Genomic DNA, 18,213 nt, shown 5'->3' on the forward strand with positions numbered 1-18,213 from the left:
AATCTAAGCTTGTGATTACTGAAACATTTGCTGTACTTTTTCATTAGTTCTAGCTCTCCGGAATTTACAAGCTTTGTCCTTATGCAGCTGCAAGTATTTTCATTAGAACTTAACAAATCAATGCATCTTTAGTTTATTTTGAGCTAATAATACTTAATTTCTCTTTGTGACTTGATAAAGGTGTGCAACTGGGGAAGCCTGGCAGGAAATCATGCTAGCATGTTTGCCTGGAAAACGCTGTGACCCAGAATCTGATTATAATCCAGGGGAAGAATACACCTGTGGAAGCAATTTTGCCATAATATATTTTATCAGTTTTTATATGCTTTGTGCATTTTTGGTGAGTTCAGCTTGTGCTTTTCAGAAGGGATTTTTAGCATTTTGACTTTTTTTCTGACCTAACAAATTATTCGGGTGAAAAAATAATTTGAAGCCCCTTATATAAATGTCTTGCAATGTTATATGTTTCATCTTTGAGATGTGRACTAAAAAACTTTCTTAATCTATGGTGGTATGGATTATTTGTACTAACGTAGTCTTTGATATATGCTTTTCTCATCCCAGATGCCTGATCTGTGTTGGTTTATTTGTTCTACTCACAGGACTCTCGTCCTTGCAAAAGGAGAGTATTTGAACAGAGTTCTGAACTATCATAAGCATATATGTTTTCTGTTCTGTAATATGTTTTATGTTAAAAAAGCATACACAGAGGTCTTAYTGGCATACACAGGGGTCTTACTGGCGTGACATGGAATCCTCTTAATACAAAAGTTGTTTCCKAACAGTTCAATATGTGTATTCATACAATCCAATATTTTAAATTGATGCAGTTGGGCCCAGGAAATGAAGGAATAGAAACAAAAGCATGTTATAGCCTCTGTCAATGACTGAATGCCATATGACAGAATAATATTCTTGTAAGTACTTGACAGAGTACTAGTTAAATATTTTCTGTGGTTGATATTTGCCCAAAAGCATTATTTTTAAGATGATTTTATTTGATTGTTTGAATTCTAAACCTGCTGCTTTATAATTTACAAGAGTTAAATATTTGTATGTGAGGAAAAAGAAACATAAACCTGTGTTCTCACTTTTTTTTGATTATCAATTTTTTTTAGATTATCAATTTGTTTGTGGCTGTCATTATGGATAATTTTGATTATTTGACACGTGATTGGTCTATTTTGGGTCCCCATCATTTGGATGAGTTCAAAAGGATATGGTCAGAATATGATCCTGAAGCAAAGTAAGTTAGATCTTTTCTCTGATAAGACTTTTGTTTTCAATAACAAAAGCAGAACATAGTGTGTTCTTTGGGAATGCATGTGTATTGATAACTGGCATATATTGATTCTAGGGGAAGAATAAAGCATCTTGACGTGGTGACATTACTGAGACGCATTCAGCCCCCACTTGGTTTTGGCAAATTATGCCCTCACCGAGTGGCCTGCAAGGTAGCTTTTGCACTATTCCACTTGTAAAGTATTTTCATAGTTTACAGAGGATCAAAAGGAAAGGAGGTGATTTGTAAATCTGCCACTATTTCATTGTGACATCTGTGAACTGCCTCGATCCATCATTGGTCCTGTGAGCCTCAGTGACCTTTCTGGTTTCTTTTTAATCCTAGGGAGAAAAAAGGTAGTTTTTGAATGGTGGGATGGAAGACCTATCATTTTTATGAAGAGTTACATGATTATTAGGTCTCTTACTGGATATTATTCTTTGGACATATGAGCTTTCAGGAATAAACATAGGAGGAGATTTTCTTTCTATCAAAGTTGTGTCAAAGTTAAACTTGCTTTTCTCATTTACAGAGGTTAGTAGCCATGAATATGCCACTGAACAGTGATGGAACCGTCATGTTCAATGCTACTTTGTTTGCTTTAGTTAGGACTGCTCTAAAGATCAAAACAGAAGGTAAGGGTCTTGCATGTGAAGCCTTTACTGTACTTGTCAAAAGATGTGATGAGAAGTTTTTATTTATTTCTTTTTTCTTTGTTTTGTGGAGGAAGGCATGAGGGAGGCTGTCTTCCTCTAATGGGATTTGGTTTGCTTTTTTGGGTTGTGGGTTGTCCTCACTCTTGCTCAGAATAATGGCAAAAGCCCAGCTTTTTCAGATATCATTGCATGCTTTTACCTAGCCAGTACAAACATTTAACAGTGGCGTAACAGGAGTTCCAGTAAAGGAGGGAATGGGGTTCCCTTTCGGTCAAGCCAAGATGTTCCTTCCTCACTGCACTCTAGCTTGCTAGCTTGGGAACCCAGCCTTAGGGGAACTGCAGCTTTTCACACTTGAAAGCCAAATTTCCTGTTTGGTGGAGGCCAATTCTTACCAAATCGATAAGTTATTACCAAATATCATTTGCATCAAAGAGAAATTCTTTAAAAAATATAACAATAGTATGTTTCGAAGAATTTGACTTTCTGTCACTACATATTTCTTCATTATTTTACTATCTTTTACTGTTGCATTTTCTTCTCTCTGCTGTTCTCCACAGACTGTGTGTTCCACAGCCACTAGCAAACTGACTAGAACAAGTTTCCCGGGCGTCTCTGTGGCTTAGGTGAAAGCAAAGCAGGAAATGTTTCTGCAGTGGTCAGTTGCTAGAACTGGCMGGCCTTTACAAGCCAGTAATTACAGTGATGAAACCAAAGATGTCTCAGTTTGGATAGGAAGCAGAATGATTTGCAAGGATTGAGTCACCACTTCATGCACATTTTAGGGTGCAAGTATTAAGCAATTACAAAGTAGAGTCAAGATTTGTAGCTTACTGTTGGCCTCAGCAATACTCCAGACACTGATCTGGTAATCCCATAAGTGCACAATTTCTTTTCCCTTTTCTTCCTTTAATTATTGCCATATTATTTCTATATATATATTTAGGTAGTTTAGGCTACTACGAAAGGCCTTTATTTGTATGCAGCTAATAATATCTAAGGATCATTCCTTGCAGCTGTTTGAAACATAATTGCCATCCATTTTTCTATTTCATTACAACAGGTAATCTAGAGCAAGCAAATGAAGAACTTAGAGCAGTTATAAAGAAAATATGGAAGAAAACCAGCATGAAATTACTTGATCAAGTTGTCCCTCCAGCTGGCGGTCAGTGTGATGCTTTGCAATGTGTAATTTCCTATGCATTTTGSGCTTTGCAGATGGTTAGGAACCAAAGAAATATATTAAGATTTTAAATTGCAATACCATTAAAGGACAACAAACAACAATAAATATAGAGAATGTTATATCCCGCTAGGTTAGATAATAGATAATAGATAGGACCGATTAATACAACTTCCTTAGATATAAAGAAAAAGAGGAAGATATGTTTTGGCTTTATTTGCTTGCTTCTTACACCTACACTTAGCCTTGTTTTGTACTAATTAAGCTTGACAATGTACACCACATTTTAGCTTATATATAAAGAATACTCATGGGAGAAATCTAAAAAAAAAAAAAAAAACTTGCCAAATTAAAATAACATTTTTGCTAAATCGTTAAAGTAAGAGGCTAAATTATCCCAATTATACTAGTTTAAACCAGAGCAATTTCATACCTAGTAGAAAATGGAATTAGTTCTGATTTATGCCAGTATGACTGAGATGCAAACTTGGCCTGAGGAAACAGATACTTAMATTCCAGTGGCATTAATATATTTGCAAGAACTATAAGGCACGCATATTACTCATTCTTACGTGTTGTAAAACATCAAATATTTGGTTATATCACTTTTAAAATATATTTAGCCTTTTTTCAATATATACATTTCTATTAATATGCTATAGTACAGGTTTAAGTRACTGTTTTTTACTTGCTTTTTCAAGTTTTAAAGGTGCAGGATCTGTTGCATGGTGTCATCCACACCCAGGCTATATCTATATACCTAGCTCTCCAAGATGCCTATCCGTTGTAACCATCTGGTATTTTTTGTAGTTTATTGTACTTTTATAGTGTTACAGCAGCTTTCAAGACTGATCAGACTCAGGTCTGGAAGCAGACTCAAGATCCCCGGCCCGATGGTGGTGGAGGCTGATCCCTTTCTGAAGGTGATGCGCTCAGTCTCCGGGGGCGAAGGAGCATGCTGGCTGCCCCGCTGTTCAGCATGCCCCGGGAAGCAGCATCAGCTTGGTCGCTGGAGGCAGCCCCTGCTCCTGGTGTGGCTGCCAGCTCAGAGTGGGGATGAAGACAAAAATCTAGCAAATTTGACTATCCAAACGGGAACTGATACTGCACATTTAAAACAAGTTTTTGTGTTCTACTCTGTTGTTTTTAGCCTTACACCTAAGTGCTTGCATGGCGTAGATGAACTGCTTTGTTATTGTTGTAACTATGTGCTTGAGCTTTTTCTGCAGCCTCTGTTCCTTTCAACTCTCAGTCTTTCCGAATATTCTGAAGCAATTCTGTTTTAGGGTGGTGGCATGGAATTAGTGTTGCCTCTTGCCAACTTCATTCCCCTACTTTTTTTACTGAAATAGAGATGCATGCTTCAGAATAGCGAGCTGCGCCTGCCTAAATCAATCTGACAAAGAATGGTTAAAGATTATATTCCAGGAACTAATCTTACATCGTAACTCACCGTTAACTTCAGTTCAGTTTCATTTTGCTGCTGAATATAAGCTGTATATTTACTTTCAGTTATACTAAAATTCATTGCTAATATTAATTCTGCAAATATAGCTCTGTAGCGTAGCTAGAAGTCTGAAAATCTGGACCATTGCTCAAATGATTATATGATAAATGTTATAGCTTCAACAGCCTAGTATAAGTAAGAACACATTGGGAAGTGCATTTCAGTCATTTCAATTTGAATCTGTTTCTCTGTAGACCTTGGTATGGCTTAGGTCAAAATTGAAAATATTTCATCTTATATGAAGCAAACAAGCAAACAAAAAGCCCTACAACTACTTTACATTCACATATCAGAGTTTTGGAATATAGAACAGCTGCTATATAGTACAAGTTAGTTTCTACTGAAGCTTACTCTTCAACAGAAATTTTTATATGACAGTAACGCAGGTATAAAAGCAGATAATAACTAGCAATCTGCTAGGAAACAGAAAACTTTCTAGAATAAAAATAAATCATCCAAATTCATTATATTAAAATCGCTTGCACTTATGAGTTTTGAGCTGCCTAGTGTATAGTGTTTTTATCCTGTATTTCTTTTTCTATATTATTGAGCAGTAGGTCCTTCATGTGATTTCAGTACAGAAATCAAATATCTGCAGATCAGAAGGAAAATAATCTTTATAGTATGTTTACTGAATTAAAAATATATGCACTAGAAATGAACAGTTAGCTAACTTTTGGTACTGGTTAAATACATCATTACTATAGTTAAATTACTAATAGCAACAGATTCCCATTACAGAAAACTGAAACTGCTTTTCAAAAGCAAAAAAATGTAGGTCGAATGCATGAATGTCTGAAAGAGTTTTTAATTTTACAAGAATACTGTGTAAGATAATTTCATACCACCAACTAAAGATTCACCTGCTTTCTGTTCTCTAAATTCCCTAGTTTCTGCCTGCAAGTCCATTTAATCCCGCCTAATATTTTTTACCCTCATCTGAAAACTTCCTACTGAAACGATTCCTTTTGCTGCCACTAGTTGTACTTACAGATCTGTCTATACTGTGGTCAGTTCTGCTTAGCTGCCTCCCTATCTGTCCATGTCTGGCTATGTGTGTGTTACTCCAAAAACTAAGTCAAGGATGGCTCCCCTTGACCAAGCTTCAGTTCTTGTGTGCACGTGTCTGCAGTACAACTGACTGTGCCTGTGAAGCACACGTGCATCTTGTTGGGACATTCAGACCTTGACGTGCACAGTTCAGTAAAGTGGAATCACGTTCATCTAATGTGATCATAAGAGAGTTGGTGCACAGTGATGAAGAAGGGGCCTTCATTTGTGCACGCTGAAACCTTGCAGGTATCGTCATCTCAGGTACAGTCAGTAGTCATGCGACATCATAGCCTGACTTGAGACATGCTCTCAGTGCAAACCATAGTACATGTTATTATCAAGTCTGTCACTTCTGTGTGCTGCTTCTTTCTAGTAGCAATTTGCTATATCATTACCTGAAAAGTTCTGTTTGAATACTTCCAAGAAAATAAAATAAAGGATGGGGAAAGGCTTTTTTTTTTTTTGAAAGAAGACTTTGCAGAAATCAGTGGACTTGGTTAAACTAAGGAAGATAAGTTGAGATTAGATCCTATGTAAAAGAAATCTTCCTGTTAAAAGAGAGCCATTAGTCTCATGAGCATTTGCCAAGAAAGATTACATCAAAGAGAATGCTCACCAAAAGGTTAAAAATTAAATTTGAAAAGTTTATTAGAAAGCTTTCTAGTATTGRGACTGAATCTGCATATTGGTGAGCTTTTCTTGTGAGCTCTGTAACCACTGCTACTTCCTAGGGGGAACTGGGGAGAAATACCTGTGATGCTTTTATCAGCATTTGTCAAAGCAGACTTTTTAATGCCATAAATAATTTTCTGTATGGGGGGAGGTTGGACTAGGTGATCTCTAGAGGTCTTTTCCAACCTTGACCATTCTGTAATTCTGTGAATGGTCTCCCAATGAAGATATTTTAAGGCAGTTATCGTAATTCTTTTTGCTTTGATATGTTTAAAGACAAATAAAATTCAATTGTGGGAGACTACATCTCCATTATGACTGAACCTAAGTGCTATCATACTTCCTCAGATGAATAGAGCCCATCTCAGACATTATAGTGAAAAACATCCTGTAAATTGAAAGGAGACTMTTTAGAATGGTAGAGGATCCATCTCGAAACAGATTTTGTCATGGAGATATAAGCAAGTTTAAGCAGTAACACACTTGGTTTGGATTTCCCCATCCTTTTTATTGCTGTGAAAGCAGAACATGAAAATGAAATTTTTGTAGTCATCATTATTAAAAGAAGAAAGATAATTAAATTTAAATTAGCAAAAGCTGTTATGTTACCAGTAAAAATATTAAAAATGCTATTATTAGTAAGACACAGTGGGACATTATCATGGGTAAGGCAAAGATGCAGGAGGCTCTGTTTTTATCTACTGTTATTGTTTGATATGTTATTCTATATTATACTCCATATTATCATCAGTTTTTTACTTATATCACCAGTACTATGAAAGGCAAGACACTGATAATTTTAACTTTAGAATATAGTTGATGATAAGCAAGAAATTAGTTAGCTAAAACAGAGAAAAGCTTGCTTAGGAGAACACGTTCATAGGATTTAGAACTTGTCTCTGTTTTAAAGCGTCATTAGTTTGTTAAAATAGGGAAAAAACAAATGGCATAAAACTTAAGAGTAGTGTAGTTTCTATCAAAGGTATGGATTAGTTTTTCTGTACTTGGCCTAACAAGTCTTGACAGAACGGTGAGACCCCGTCTGTGAGAGGTACTAAGTATCTGCCTGTCACAGCAAGGAGAACCGGAATGACGGGAACTTACTATCTGTCAGGATACGGGCCCCAACAGCAGAGAGGACTCAGACACCTAGAGCACAGCTTGTCCTTCATCTTCCCCTAGGGCACAACTGCCTGTGTTACAAATAGCTACGGTAACATAGGACTGAATGAGAGACTTGTCAACACAAGAGAAAGCAAAAAAGCGAACTGCATGCAAGATACTTTTAGGAAAATAGAGTCAGTGAAAACAAAAGCAATGCTTTCGAAAAGAAAATTGTTCCTGGTTTTCTGGCAAGCATTATTCCTGAGGATGTCCAAGTCCCAGAGCTGAACAGCCGATGAGACACACAAAATGGGCACCTATATACAATGAATTAGAGAATTTGTATTTTGTTCATAGAAGTTACTCTGTTAAAAAAAAAAAAGGAAAAGTGCTAGCCTTTACATTACTTGTTGCTTGTGTGTATTGTGACTTAAACCCAATTAACTGAAAGAAGTTCTGTTCATTTCTATGAGTATTTCAGAGCTGATACAACAATGTGGGAAAATGCCATGTCTTTTTTGTATTTCCTGTTATCATCATCATCTCTAGAAAGTAACTAAGGACCAAAACTTTATTCAAACTAGGAGCTCACAAAAGCATGTGAAACTGTAAAGACTATGGGATTTTCTTCAGAACTGAGTCTAGAATCTCTGTATTTGGTGTCAATAAGGTCACCAAATACAATCTGCAAGATGCTCAGGTATTAGAGCGAGCCAACACAGAAACTTTCAAGTGAAGAAGGCTAGAAAGATGGCAAGATCTTGTGCAATTAGAGATACTGGCTCAGAAACTTTGGTTTAGCAGGAAAATAAAAAAGTGAGAATATTTTGCGAGCAGGACTGCCTTTTTTTTTTTTTTTTTTTTTCTACAGAGTCACTCCTATGAGCATTAGTATATATAAGCCTTAGTGGTTCCTATGCTAATCCTGTTGCTCCCAGTAACCAAAGCCAGTGGTTCATCTTTTATACATATACAAACCCATATGTGGTTTTAGTAAACACTTAAATGAGCTTACTTAAAGGTATGTGAAACTTCGTGAAGTTGAAGATGTCTATGGTCACTTAGTTGACTGAGCCTAAAGTGCTTGCTAAACATTGCTTTAAGCTAGTGGCAGGTTCCATTACTGTAAGCTGAAAGCATAGTGCCTAGTGCACCCATTACATTTCCTGCCCCCAAATCAGGTATGAGTGTACAGGCTATTGAAAAATGCGCTGACTTGGGAGAGATCTGTCTGGTCTGTTCATTTAGATGATGAGGTAACCGTGGGGAAGTTCTATGCCACCTTCCTGATACAGGACTACTTTAGGAAATTCAAGAAACGCAAAGAACAAGGACTGGTGGGGAAATATCCTGCGAAGAATACCACGATTGCTCTGCAGGTGATTTTGTTTTTACTTTCTAACTAACTGTTTATGAGCTTGCTTACAATAGCAGGGAGATGARTATTCATGATTGTGCAGTGCTGCAAGGATTTTACTTAACTGGGACACATTTGGCCCTATTCATCAGAAAAGTAAAAAGTAATTCCGCTTGCAGTCTTTGAGAAGGTAAGTGCAAAAAGTTATTCTTTGTGGATTGCTCAAACAGTAGCAWTACAGCATGTTTTCTCAGCCAAGCTTCATAGTCTAATGCTGCTCATACAAAACCAGTTAAAATAAATACTTCTGAGCTATTCTTTTTCTCTTACATTTGTTTGATTTCTTGTGTTCCTACTGTTTTAAGTTCATTCTCAGTTGCAAAGACTTTCTAATATGTATGCATTACCTCATAATGCCTGAGGGGAGAATGTAAAGAAGATGGGGCCATACTCTTTTTGGTGGTGACCAGTGACAGGACAAGGGCTATTGGGTACAAATTAAAACACAGGCAGTTCCATCTGCAGGTGAGAAAGAACTTCTTTCCTGTGAGGTGACAGAGCCCTGGAACAGGCTGCCTGGAGAGGCTGTGGAGTCTCCTTCGCCAGAGATCTTCAAAACCAACCTGAACGTGACAGGGTGTCCTGTGCTCTGGGTGTCCCTGCTTGAGCAGGGATGTTGGACTAGATGAACTCTAGAGGTCCATTCCAACCTCAACCATTCTGTGATTCTGTTGTTATATGGAATATTTTTTTTTTGCTGTGCTTTTGTTCTTTTTGGTTCATAATTACTTGTGAAATACATTCCTTTAGTATTTTTTAATGTTTGCACATTATGTACTGTCATCAACTTCTATTTTTTCAAAGTAATATTAGCACCTACGTTAGTCTTTTGCTGTCTTTTAAAACAAACTATCAAGTGGAAGCTGTGACAACTGATAGTGCTACTTGATTCTATACCTCTCATCAGTCCTGCAACAATTGGTCCATAGAGAATAAGTATTTTATAGATTATATTCTGAAAATTTCTATCCTCTGATACCCTTTGTGTTATGAACTTTGAAGTAGGCAAATGGAAGGCTATTGTCAAATAATTCCAGACATCATACACTGCACCTGTTGTACTGGGTTAGGACTTTCTGAATTTCAGTTAACGCTGAGTAGACTTCTACAAATTGTAAACGTATTTGATGTTTCTGATTAGCTTTTTTTTTCTTTTAATGTCAACAGTTAGGAGAATGTTAGGGGATGTTTTTCTAAATGGGAAGAACCCAGTCATGACAGCAATATGTCATCCTGGTTCAGAAGGCTTTTTTTTGGTTAAGAAAGTTGCTGGTTTGTACTTGTATCCACTGGCTATTCATTCCATTCTTATTTCTAGGAATATGTCTGTTCCAAACCCCAACACCTTTTGTTCCTCCCATCCATAAGTGTAAGACATGCAATAGGAATAGAAAAATTCTTTACACATCTTCAGTAGTAAATATCTTCTTTAGTTGATTCAGGAGAAGTACATAAAACAAGATAAAATTTTCTGAGCCCAGGATAGTCCGGTGAAGATTTCAAGCAATACCCAACCTTCTGAGGCAGAGAAAGAGAAATGCATGTTGATTAACAGGGGGTCTGCGTTGAAATCCTCATTACTGTAGGAATCGGATTAAGAGGATCCTTTTGGCTGCTACTTCTGACCTCACAATAAGACATCAAGAAGAGACAGCAAGTGTTTTTTTGTTGTTGTTTTTCCAAGGTTAAGAGATTTACTCTTCAACATTCATTACTTACTCTTCGTACAGTGCTCCTAAAACTTCTGCCTTTGCCCGTTGAGAGCTGTTTAGTAAGGAAGTTATAGACCATCTTGGTCAGTGATGGTTATTTAGTATGACTGAGTAAATATGAAATATATTTTGTATTCTGTAAGGGGAAAATGAAAAGAGTTTAAAAAACATGTTTTAAAAGATTTTTTTCTCTATCTGCTATTTCTTTGTTTCTTGTTATGATTTTTTTTACAAGATGGTAAGACTTGCACTGTGCTAATAATGAAATGCTAATGTATTAAGCTAATCGAGGGAAAGAAATGAAATATGATAGTAGAGATACTTATGTTTTGTCATTAAGGCATTAGGAGTTTTAGGAAATAGACGTGTGCAAGCTCCTGTGTAAAGCTCATCCTTCAGCTGAATTCTGCTTGTTTACATGAGGCCAATATTTGCTACTATTTCAAAAGAATTGCCCTGACTGCTTCCCACTGCATTCGGGTCAGAGCCTTGGCCCAAATGGAGCAGGGAAAAACCGATCAGGGAAAATTGTGTTTGAGTAGGAGAATCAAAGTTAGGTTCGAGTCAGGAAATTAGTACCAAATAACCTGCAGGACTCTATTTGTTTCATAAATACCATCCTGTGGTAGGCTGAGGTCCCACGTTTACTTGACAGTAATTACATTCAGAGAGAGACTTTACTTTTGTATAGCTCAGTTTTCCTTAAAGTTGCAGCTCAGAAGAGGGAGTACTTTTAAAGCGAGGTGGCTCTAAAAGGATTATTTTATCTGGCTGTTGAGTAAATTCTTCCCTTAATGCCATGAAGTCTCAAACTCTTCCTCGGTCAAAAGAGGACACTTCAATTTATAACCAACTGCAGTTTGTCTCGACTTGCACCAAAAACATCTTCAGAATACAAATAGCCAAAGCCCTTGGAGCCGTGTGAGTGCGTTGTGCAGGCCCAGTGCTTTTCAGCCCTTGCTACGGGAGGAGTAAATACAGATCACTCTGAAGTGGTGGGAGAGGAGTTCAGGTTTGATACCACTGGCATTCCTACAATGTCATAGACAGTGTTTGGAAACAAGACAAAAAAATCCTTAGGACTGAATTGCTTATTGTGCTTTTCTATGCTATAGAGAACAAATTCATGTTGAGATCAAAACAGGAACAAGTTGTATTTGTAGTTGTAATTTGGAAGATGACTTTGTGATAATGGAAATTTGTATTGAGCCTAACAGCAGTCACACTGCTGGTAAAATAAATGTTAAGTCAAGCATGAACAACTTTAATTATTTACATCTAATTCCATAGTGTAGAATTAATTAATTAATTCACTCKGTTTTTCCTAGAGAAGATAATTTTCTCTATACTTGATAAAACAGGTATTTCATATTTATTTATACTATCTCTCTTTGTTAATATGTAAAAGTTAATAGAGATTTTCTTCATGCTACAAATTCACAAAACACTGATTGAGCTTAACTTGATGTTGGGGACATGTTTTGGATTAATTTAATAAAAGGKTTTTTTTTTCTGTACAAATTTGATAGGCAGCCTTTGGCTCAGCATTATGCTTAGGGAGAAAAAAATAAAAGGAAGAAAAACATCCCCACAAATTTCTCGTGTGCATCAGCTGAGGGGTTAATGTTGCTCAGCTTCAGCAGAGCTCCCATCGCAGAAAGGCTTAGCTGAAGGGAGCCGGGATTGAGGGAGAGCACAGAGCTTTGGTGCAGGTGTAGAGCAGTGCACTCAGCCTCGGGGTCAGAAGATGGGCTCTGTGAAGATGAGTAACGCTGGAGAATCGAGGCTTGACTACTATGTCTCTTATGTTCATTGCTATAGCGTAGGTCTATTCAGCTGTTTTTCTGCATGATTATTTTCTTTGAGTTTCTTATTGCATGGCATTCTGTTCATACTAACTTCAGCTTATTTTTTTAATTATCAGTGTAGCTTTGGGGATTTTGTTCATTTATTTTTCTTTGATATTAACTTAAAGTTTACAAGTATTTCTTTCATTTCCTGATGTCACTACAGAACATSTTGAAAAAGGGAGGGCTGCATATGTTATATTCTAATTGAATGTGGGGCTAAGCATTCTAAAATACTGTGGTGATAATGATGTTTATTTAGAGTATTGTGATTATATTTCTTAAAATAAGCTTAAACTACATCTCTACTTAGGTTATAGCATATCTCAAAAGTGATGTGGGTTGATTTTAGGTATATCGAAAATTACCTTTTTGTATTTGAGAGTCCTAGTGTTTATAAGCATCTAACATTTTAAGTTGGTTGGAATCTTGTATTGTGCAGTTTTATATTACAAAAGTTTGTTAAAAAATGCATATACAAACTGATTTTACTTTATACATACCATAAATGTTTAAAACTGATTACAAAGAGTTATTTGGGGTATGCTAAATGCAACTTTTAAATGTTTGGGGTATTATGGAGTGAGGTTCTTTTCAAGTATCTTTATGTTCTCTCTGTAAATGACCAATTCAGAAACAATAGCTCTTAGTCATATGACACTTTTTCCACTAAGAGACTCCTACAGTTCTATTATTTCAGCATTTAAAAGAACACATGTGTCATCTCAATGCCTTGTCAGAGACAAGGGCATCATTATTTGTCTCTTGAGATGCTATTTAGCACACAGCACTGATGTATTAATGCTTTATGCCATCTTGAAAACATTGCAGGTGCTATTATGCCTCATAAAGCACAGCTGCATGGAATTAGCCTGTTAATTTGAAGTCATCCTGTGCATTTAGAAGAAAGTCTATTTAAAGACATGAGTTTTTTGATTAGGTAATAATGTTTTTCATTGTATTTGGTATCCCTGGTTTGCTAACTAATCATTGGACGGATCCATCTCTTCTTTTCCGTGTCTGAAGGAAAATTTAAGCATGGAAGGCATCAGAGATGGATCATACAGGAGGTGACTGAATAGGAAAACATGTTATTTTTTCAAATACAGTAACATGAATCTCTTCCTCTATTTCAGAAAAAAAAAACTCAAACAAACAACAAAAAAAAATCAGAGAAAAAAATTGAGAGGCAACAACAGATGTCCTATAGCAAAACAACATGAATAATTCACTGTGCAATTTTAATTAATGTTATCTCTGTAGAACTATTGTTTAAGCATCTCTTGCATGTGTTTTACCTAGTCTTTGGTAGGTCTTTTCCTACAGTGGGAGGAGGCACAATGAATTGATGAAAATTGTATTCTAGGTTATCACTAGTAAATAATTTTAGAGATATGTTCAATTATAATATCAATCTCAAAGCTCATTCCTACGGAACAAAATACAATTGCCAAAAATACATAGACTAATATGCTTAGTCAAACACCATTTTCAGGAAGTGAAATACTGGTACAAATGAAACCAGAGGAGGGACGCAAGGTAAATCTGTACTGCTAGATATGTAGCTTGTTCATTCATGTCCTGATTGCTATTTTGCAACTCAGCAAAGGAACTGTTTTCTTGTTGGGGCGAAAGCTGCCTGCAGTGCTGTGGAACGTGATGGGCGGTGTGAACAAGCCCTTGTTCTGGGCTCAAGAAGGAAAATGAAGTGCATGTGCTGAGGTCCATGCTGCTCCTGCTGTATTGCTTCATGTCCTAAACTAAAGCTTTAAGTCAAGTGTCCACAAACCACAGTGCAGTGTAGATGAGCTGGAATTATTCACTCCTTCCTTTTCTATTTCTATTCACTTCTTCCTTTTCTGAGCTCTGCTAAACCTGTTGCTGTTCTAGCAAAAATCTCCTGGTGCTTCCTCTATGGACAGAGAGGCTGCTAAGACCTTTTTAATTAAATATACATCTCATTGAAACGTGTTTTTTTATAGTTCTCGGCGACTACTTGTTTCATTATTTTTTTCCCCACAGTGTTCCATAAACATCAGGGGTCTTTTACTGAGACTTTTCACTGCAGTAGTGAAGACAGGACCACCTCAACGGGTTGTAGTGGAAAATAAGGCTGTTAGTAACAATACTAAAGAGACATACAGTTATTGTATGTATGTCAGGATACAAACTCTTGTTGACTATTCATTACAAAATTTACATGCCTGTGATTAATGTTAGGAAAAGAATTTGTATTCCTAATGTGTTATGATATTGTCATTGATTTAGGCAGGACTAAGGACACTTCATGATATTGGCCCTGAAATACGCCGAGCTATATCCTGTGACTTGCAAGATGATGAACCAGAGGAAAACAATCCAGAGGAAGAGGAGGATGTGTATAAAGTAATGTCAGAACATAATTACATGATGAATTCTTTTAATTATATAGTAAGRTATTTCTAGAATGAGATTCCTGAATATGGAATAATAATAAAAGGCATATACGTATGTACATGTGTATGTATACACATGCACACACATATGATGTTACTAATAACTGTTTTCCATAAACAGTTCAGAAGTAGTTGTAAAATCAGTACAGCAGTTAAGTCAGAAGTCCCCAAGCTCGATATCCTCCTTAACTAAGGAGGAATATGTGAAGACAGTGTCCCAGTTACCATCAGTAGATGCATTTTTCTGCCAACCATGATTTACCTCCTGTCTTCTCTAGATTCAGCTTCAGGACAGACTGCTGTCATCCAAGACCCACACCTGGCTAGACAGGGAGGCTACGTAATCTGGGTCAGATGTAAAAAAGAGCTGCATGTTGTAGTTGTATTTTTGACAACACAGTTTACCACATCATTCCCTCACACCTTCCTTTACCTTCTCAGGGCTGCTAAGCATTTACTGCTCTGCCTTGTACCTCAGTGAGGAGAAGGGGTGGAACCACTGAARCTTTAGTAAATCCCCTTGAGAGACACTTGTGAGCTGTTGCATGGCACTCGGTCCTGTCTGAGCGGCACTCAGCAAAATGAGGCCCTGAAGAAAGGAAAGGGTCCAGCAGCGTCTTCCCAAAGCCGAGCAGACACATTCTTTTCTGAGGCAGCTAGTGCATGTATGGGAATCTAGGTTTCTCTGGCCTACTAAGGCATGGAGAAAGCTGGGTGTCACTTTTAGTTGTAAGCAAAAAGATTAATGATCACTTACTTCATAGTGTTGATCGGACTCTGAGATATGAATACCATCATTATCACAGTCACATCTCTATCACCCTAGGAGATCTCATCTGAAGCATTATAAAGTTAGAATGAAAAATCACACAAATTGGTTACTTTTGTGTGCATGTGGGAAAGAAAAATAAGCCGCTACTGTGAAAAATATGTTCTGTCATCTGATTTTTTTTCTCTTTTCCCAAAACAGAGAAATGGTGCCCTGTTTGGCAACCACATAAACCACATTAGCAGCGACAGACGAGATTCATTTCAGCAGATCAACACCACACACCGTCCATTACACGTTCAGCGGCCTTCAGTTCATTCTGCAAGTGAAACTGAGAAAAATATGTATTCTCAGACAGGAAATTCTGTATACCATAATCACAACTCAGTAGGAAAGCATGTTCCAAACTCAACAAATGCCAATCTTAATAATGCCAACATGTCCAAAGTTGTTCATGGAAAACACATCAATGTTGGAAATCATGAGCATAGGTCAGAAAACGGTTACCGTTCRTACTCCCGAGCTGAGCATGAGAAGCGTAGAAGGCCAAGCAGTAGGAGGTAAACCTTAGAATACTTGCTCTGTTTACATAAACTCTCATACTTCATGTGCTACATAAAACTAAATTTATACGTACRTTTAGTTTAATTTTTGTTGCTTATGTTATATACAACTTATTTAAAATATACTATGTATGGGAAAAGTATATAGCAAAGTATATATTGGCATACTAAAGTTTGAAAATAGTTTTCTTAAAAAAAAAAAAAAAATGCTAGTTGCAACTCAGTCACTGTAATCACCAGTGAATTTCTGGGAACAACCTGATTTTAAAAATAATTTTCTCCATATTTTCATGGCTCACCTGGACAGAACTCGCTACTATGAAACCTACATAAGGTGAGTTAGACTGTTCTGACATAATTAAAAGTATTACCTGTTTCCGAATTTCTGGGAGAAAAAGCTGTATAAATTTCAAAAATGACTATATCGCAAAGCATATATTATGAGTTGTTTATACTTCTCTTATTTGAAGTGTATGACAATCTACATCCAGTGGTAGTTTTCAATATCTGAATTTAGACATCTCTTCAGATTTTTCTGGGAAGACCTAATTGAGTACTCCTTAATAATTTGCCAAAATAAAATAAATTGCCAAACTTCAGGCATTTAATAGAAGCTATTTTTGTTCACAGTACACTGAATTTGTATTTTTCAGAAAGTCTGAAAGATATTTGCCTTGCTCATCACCACTAACACTTTTCATAYTTGTATCACAAGGAAATTAAGGGAGAAGATCTTTAAGAGATCAGATACATTCTGATGTCCTATAGTTCCATACAGTACTATATAACCACATTCTGAAAGAGAATTTTTAAGAGAATTTTAATGTTCATCTTTTTTTTTTATTATTTTCTTGAAAGCACCTAAAAGAATTATGAATGCAGTATAATTAGTGCCAAGTATTTCTCTGCCACTTTCAGATCTGACTCTGGTGATGGGCGTCGTCCTACAATTTGCCGTGAAGAACGTGAAGTTCAGGACTACTGCAATGATGATCATTATTTGGGAGAGCAGGATTATTTTAGTGGAGAAGAATATTATGAAGAAGACAGTATGTTGTCAGGAAACAGGTGAGGTGTTAAACCTTGGTTCTAGCGCTACAGTGTGAYGTTGCCTTCGGGAAGCCATAGCTTTAGCACCCGCTAAAGAGTAGGACAGAGTACTGATATTTTGATTTTGTTTTTTTTTTTAGCAACATACAACTGTGGCTTTATGTTTTAGTCTTTACTGCTGAGTTCATTTATATATAATTTGATAAAACCTTCACCTTACAATTTACGAAGTAACTATGCTAAYCCAATAGTGTACGGTCACTAGTGTGTCTCAAAATCAGTTTGCATGCAGAAATGGGATGTTTGCTATTGAGTCATATGGGTCTGCCTGGTTCTGTTTCTTTATCTTSCTGGAGAGGAAATGTTTCAAAGCAATCTAGAAAAATACCAATAAGTGAACCTATAGAAGCTCACTGAAATAATTTATTTACTGTATTTTAACTTAGGCATATATATGACTACCGCTGTAGATACCACTGTCGTGACGCAGATTTTGAGAGACCAAAAGGTTACCATCACCCACATGGGTTTTCTGAAGAAGATGATTCACAAATCTGTTATGATACAAAAAGATCTCCTAGGAGACGTCTGCTACCTCCAACACCAACACGTAAGTAGTTTGGCATCACCTTGTTTGCAAATCTAGAATTATTTAAATTCATTAAGAGTTTCTAGTTCAAAAGACTTCCTTGCGCCTCTGATTTTAGGCATGACATTGTTTAATGACCTTTGCTAGCAGAATGGTGTATGCAGCAGAAGCAGCTACCAGCGCAGGAGAGCATTTCCAGAATCACAGCTCTGCTCTGAAACTGCCTGGGAGTGGGGCCGGCACCACTGCCGGGGGCTGGCATCCGAGGGAATCTTTCTAACAACTCTTGTGTCGCTGATCAAATAATATAGAAATATTAAATTACTAATTCTAACTTGATTTGATAAATGAAGATACAGTAAGGTAGATTGCAA

The 18,213-nt window shown here is 36.7% G+C and overlaps 1 protein-coding gene across 2 annotated transcripts in view; it reads left to right on the top strand.

The window, feature by feature from the left end:
- CACNA1D (calcium voltage-gated channel subunit alpha1 D) overlaps positions 1 to 18,213 on the top strand; it is a 138,458-nt gene that overhangs the window by 114,680 nt on the left and 5,565 nt on the right. For both annotated transcript variants that reach the window (XM_026046066.1, XM_026046065.1), the window contains exons 36-46: positions 181 to 340; positions 1,119 to 1,246; positions 1,358 to 1,454; positions 1,815 to 1,917; positions 3,002 to 3,103; positions 8,706 to 8,836; positions 14,702 to 14,818; positions 15,839 to 16,197; positions 16,508 to 16,534; positions 17,119 to 17,268; positions 17,697 to 17,860. In XM_026046066.1, the coding sequence (XP_025901851.1) occupies positions 181 to 340; positions 1,119 to 1,246; positions 1,358 to 1,454; positions 1,815 to 1,917; positions 3,002 to 3,103; positions 8,706 to 8,836; positions 14,702 to 14,818; positions 15,839 to 16,197; positions 16,508 to 16,534; positions 17,119 to 17,268; positions 17,697 to 17,860 (1,538 nt within the window). The remainder of the gene's footprint in view (positions 1 to 180; positions 341 to 1,118; positions 1,247 to 1,357; positions 1,455 to 1,814; positions 1,918 to 3,001; positions 3,104 to 8,705; positions 8,837 to 14,701; positions 14,819 to 15,838; positions 16,198 to 16,507; positions 16,535 to 17,118; positions 17,269 to 17,696; positions 17,861 to 18,213) is intronic.

Source organism: Nothoprocta perdicaria, unplaced genomic scaffold (assembly GCF_003342845.1).
Source record: "Nothoprocta perdicaria isolate Ctin4 unplaced genomic scaffold, notPer1 scaffold_42, whole genome shotgun sequence".
Lineage (NCBI taxonomy): Eukaryota > Metazoa > Chordata > Aves > Tinamiformes > Tinamidae > Nothoprocta > Nothoprocta perdicaria.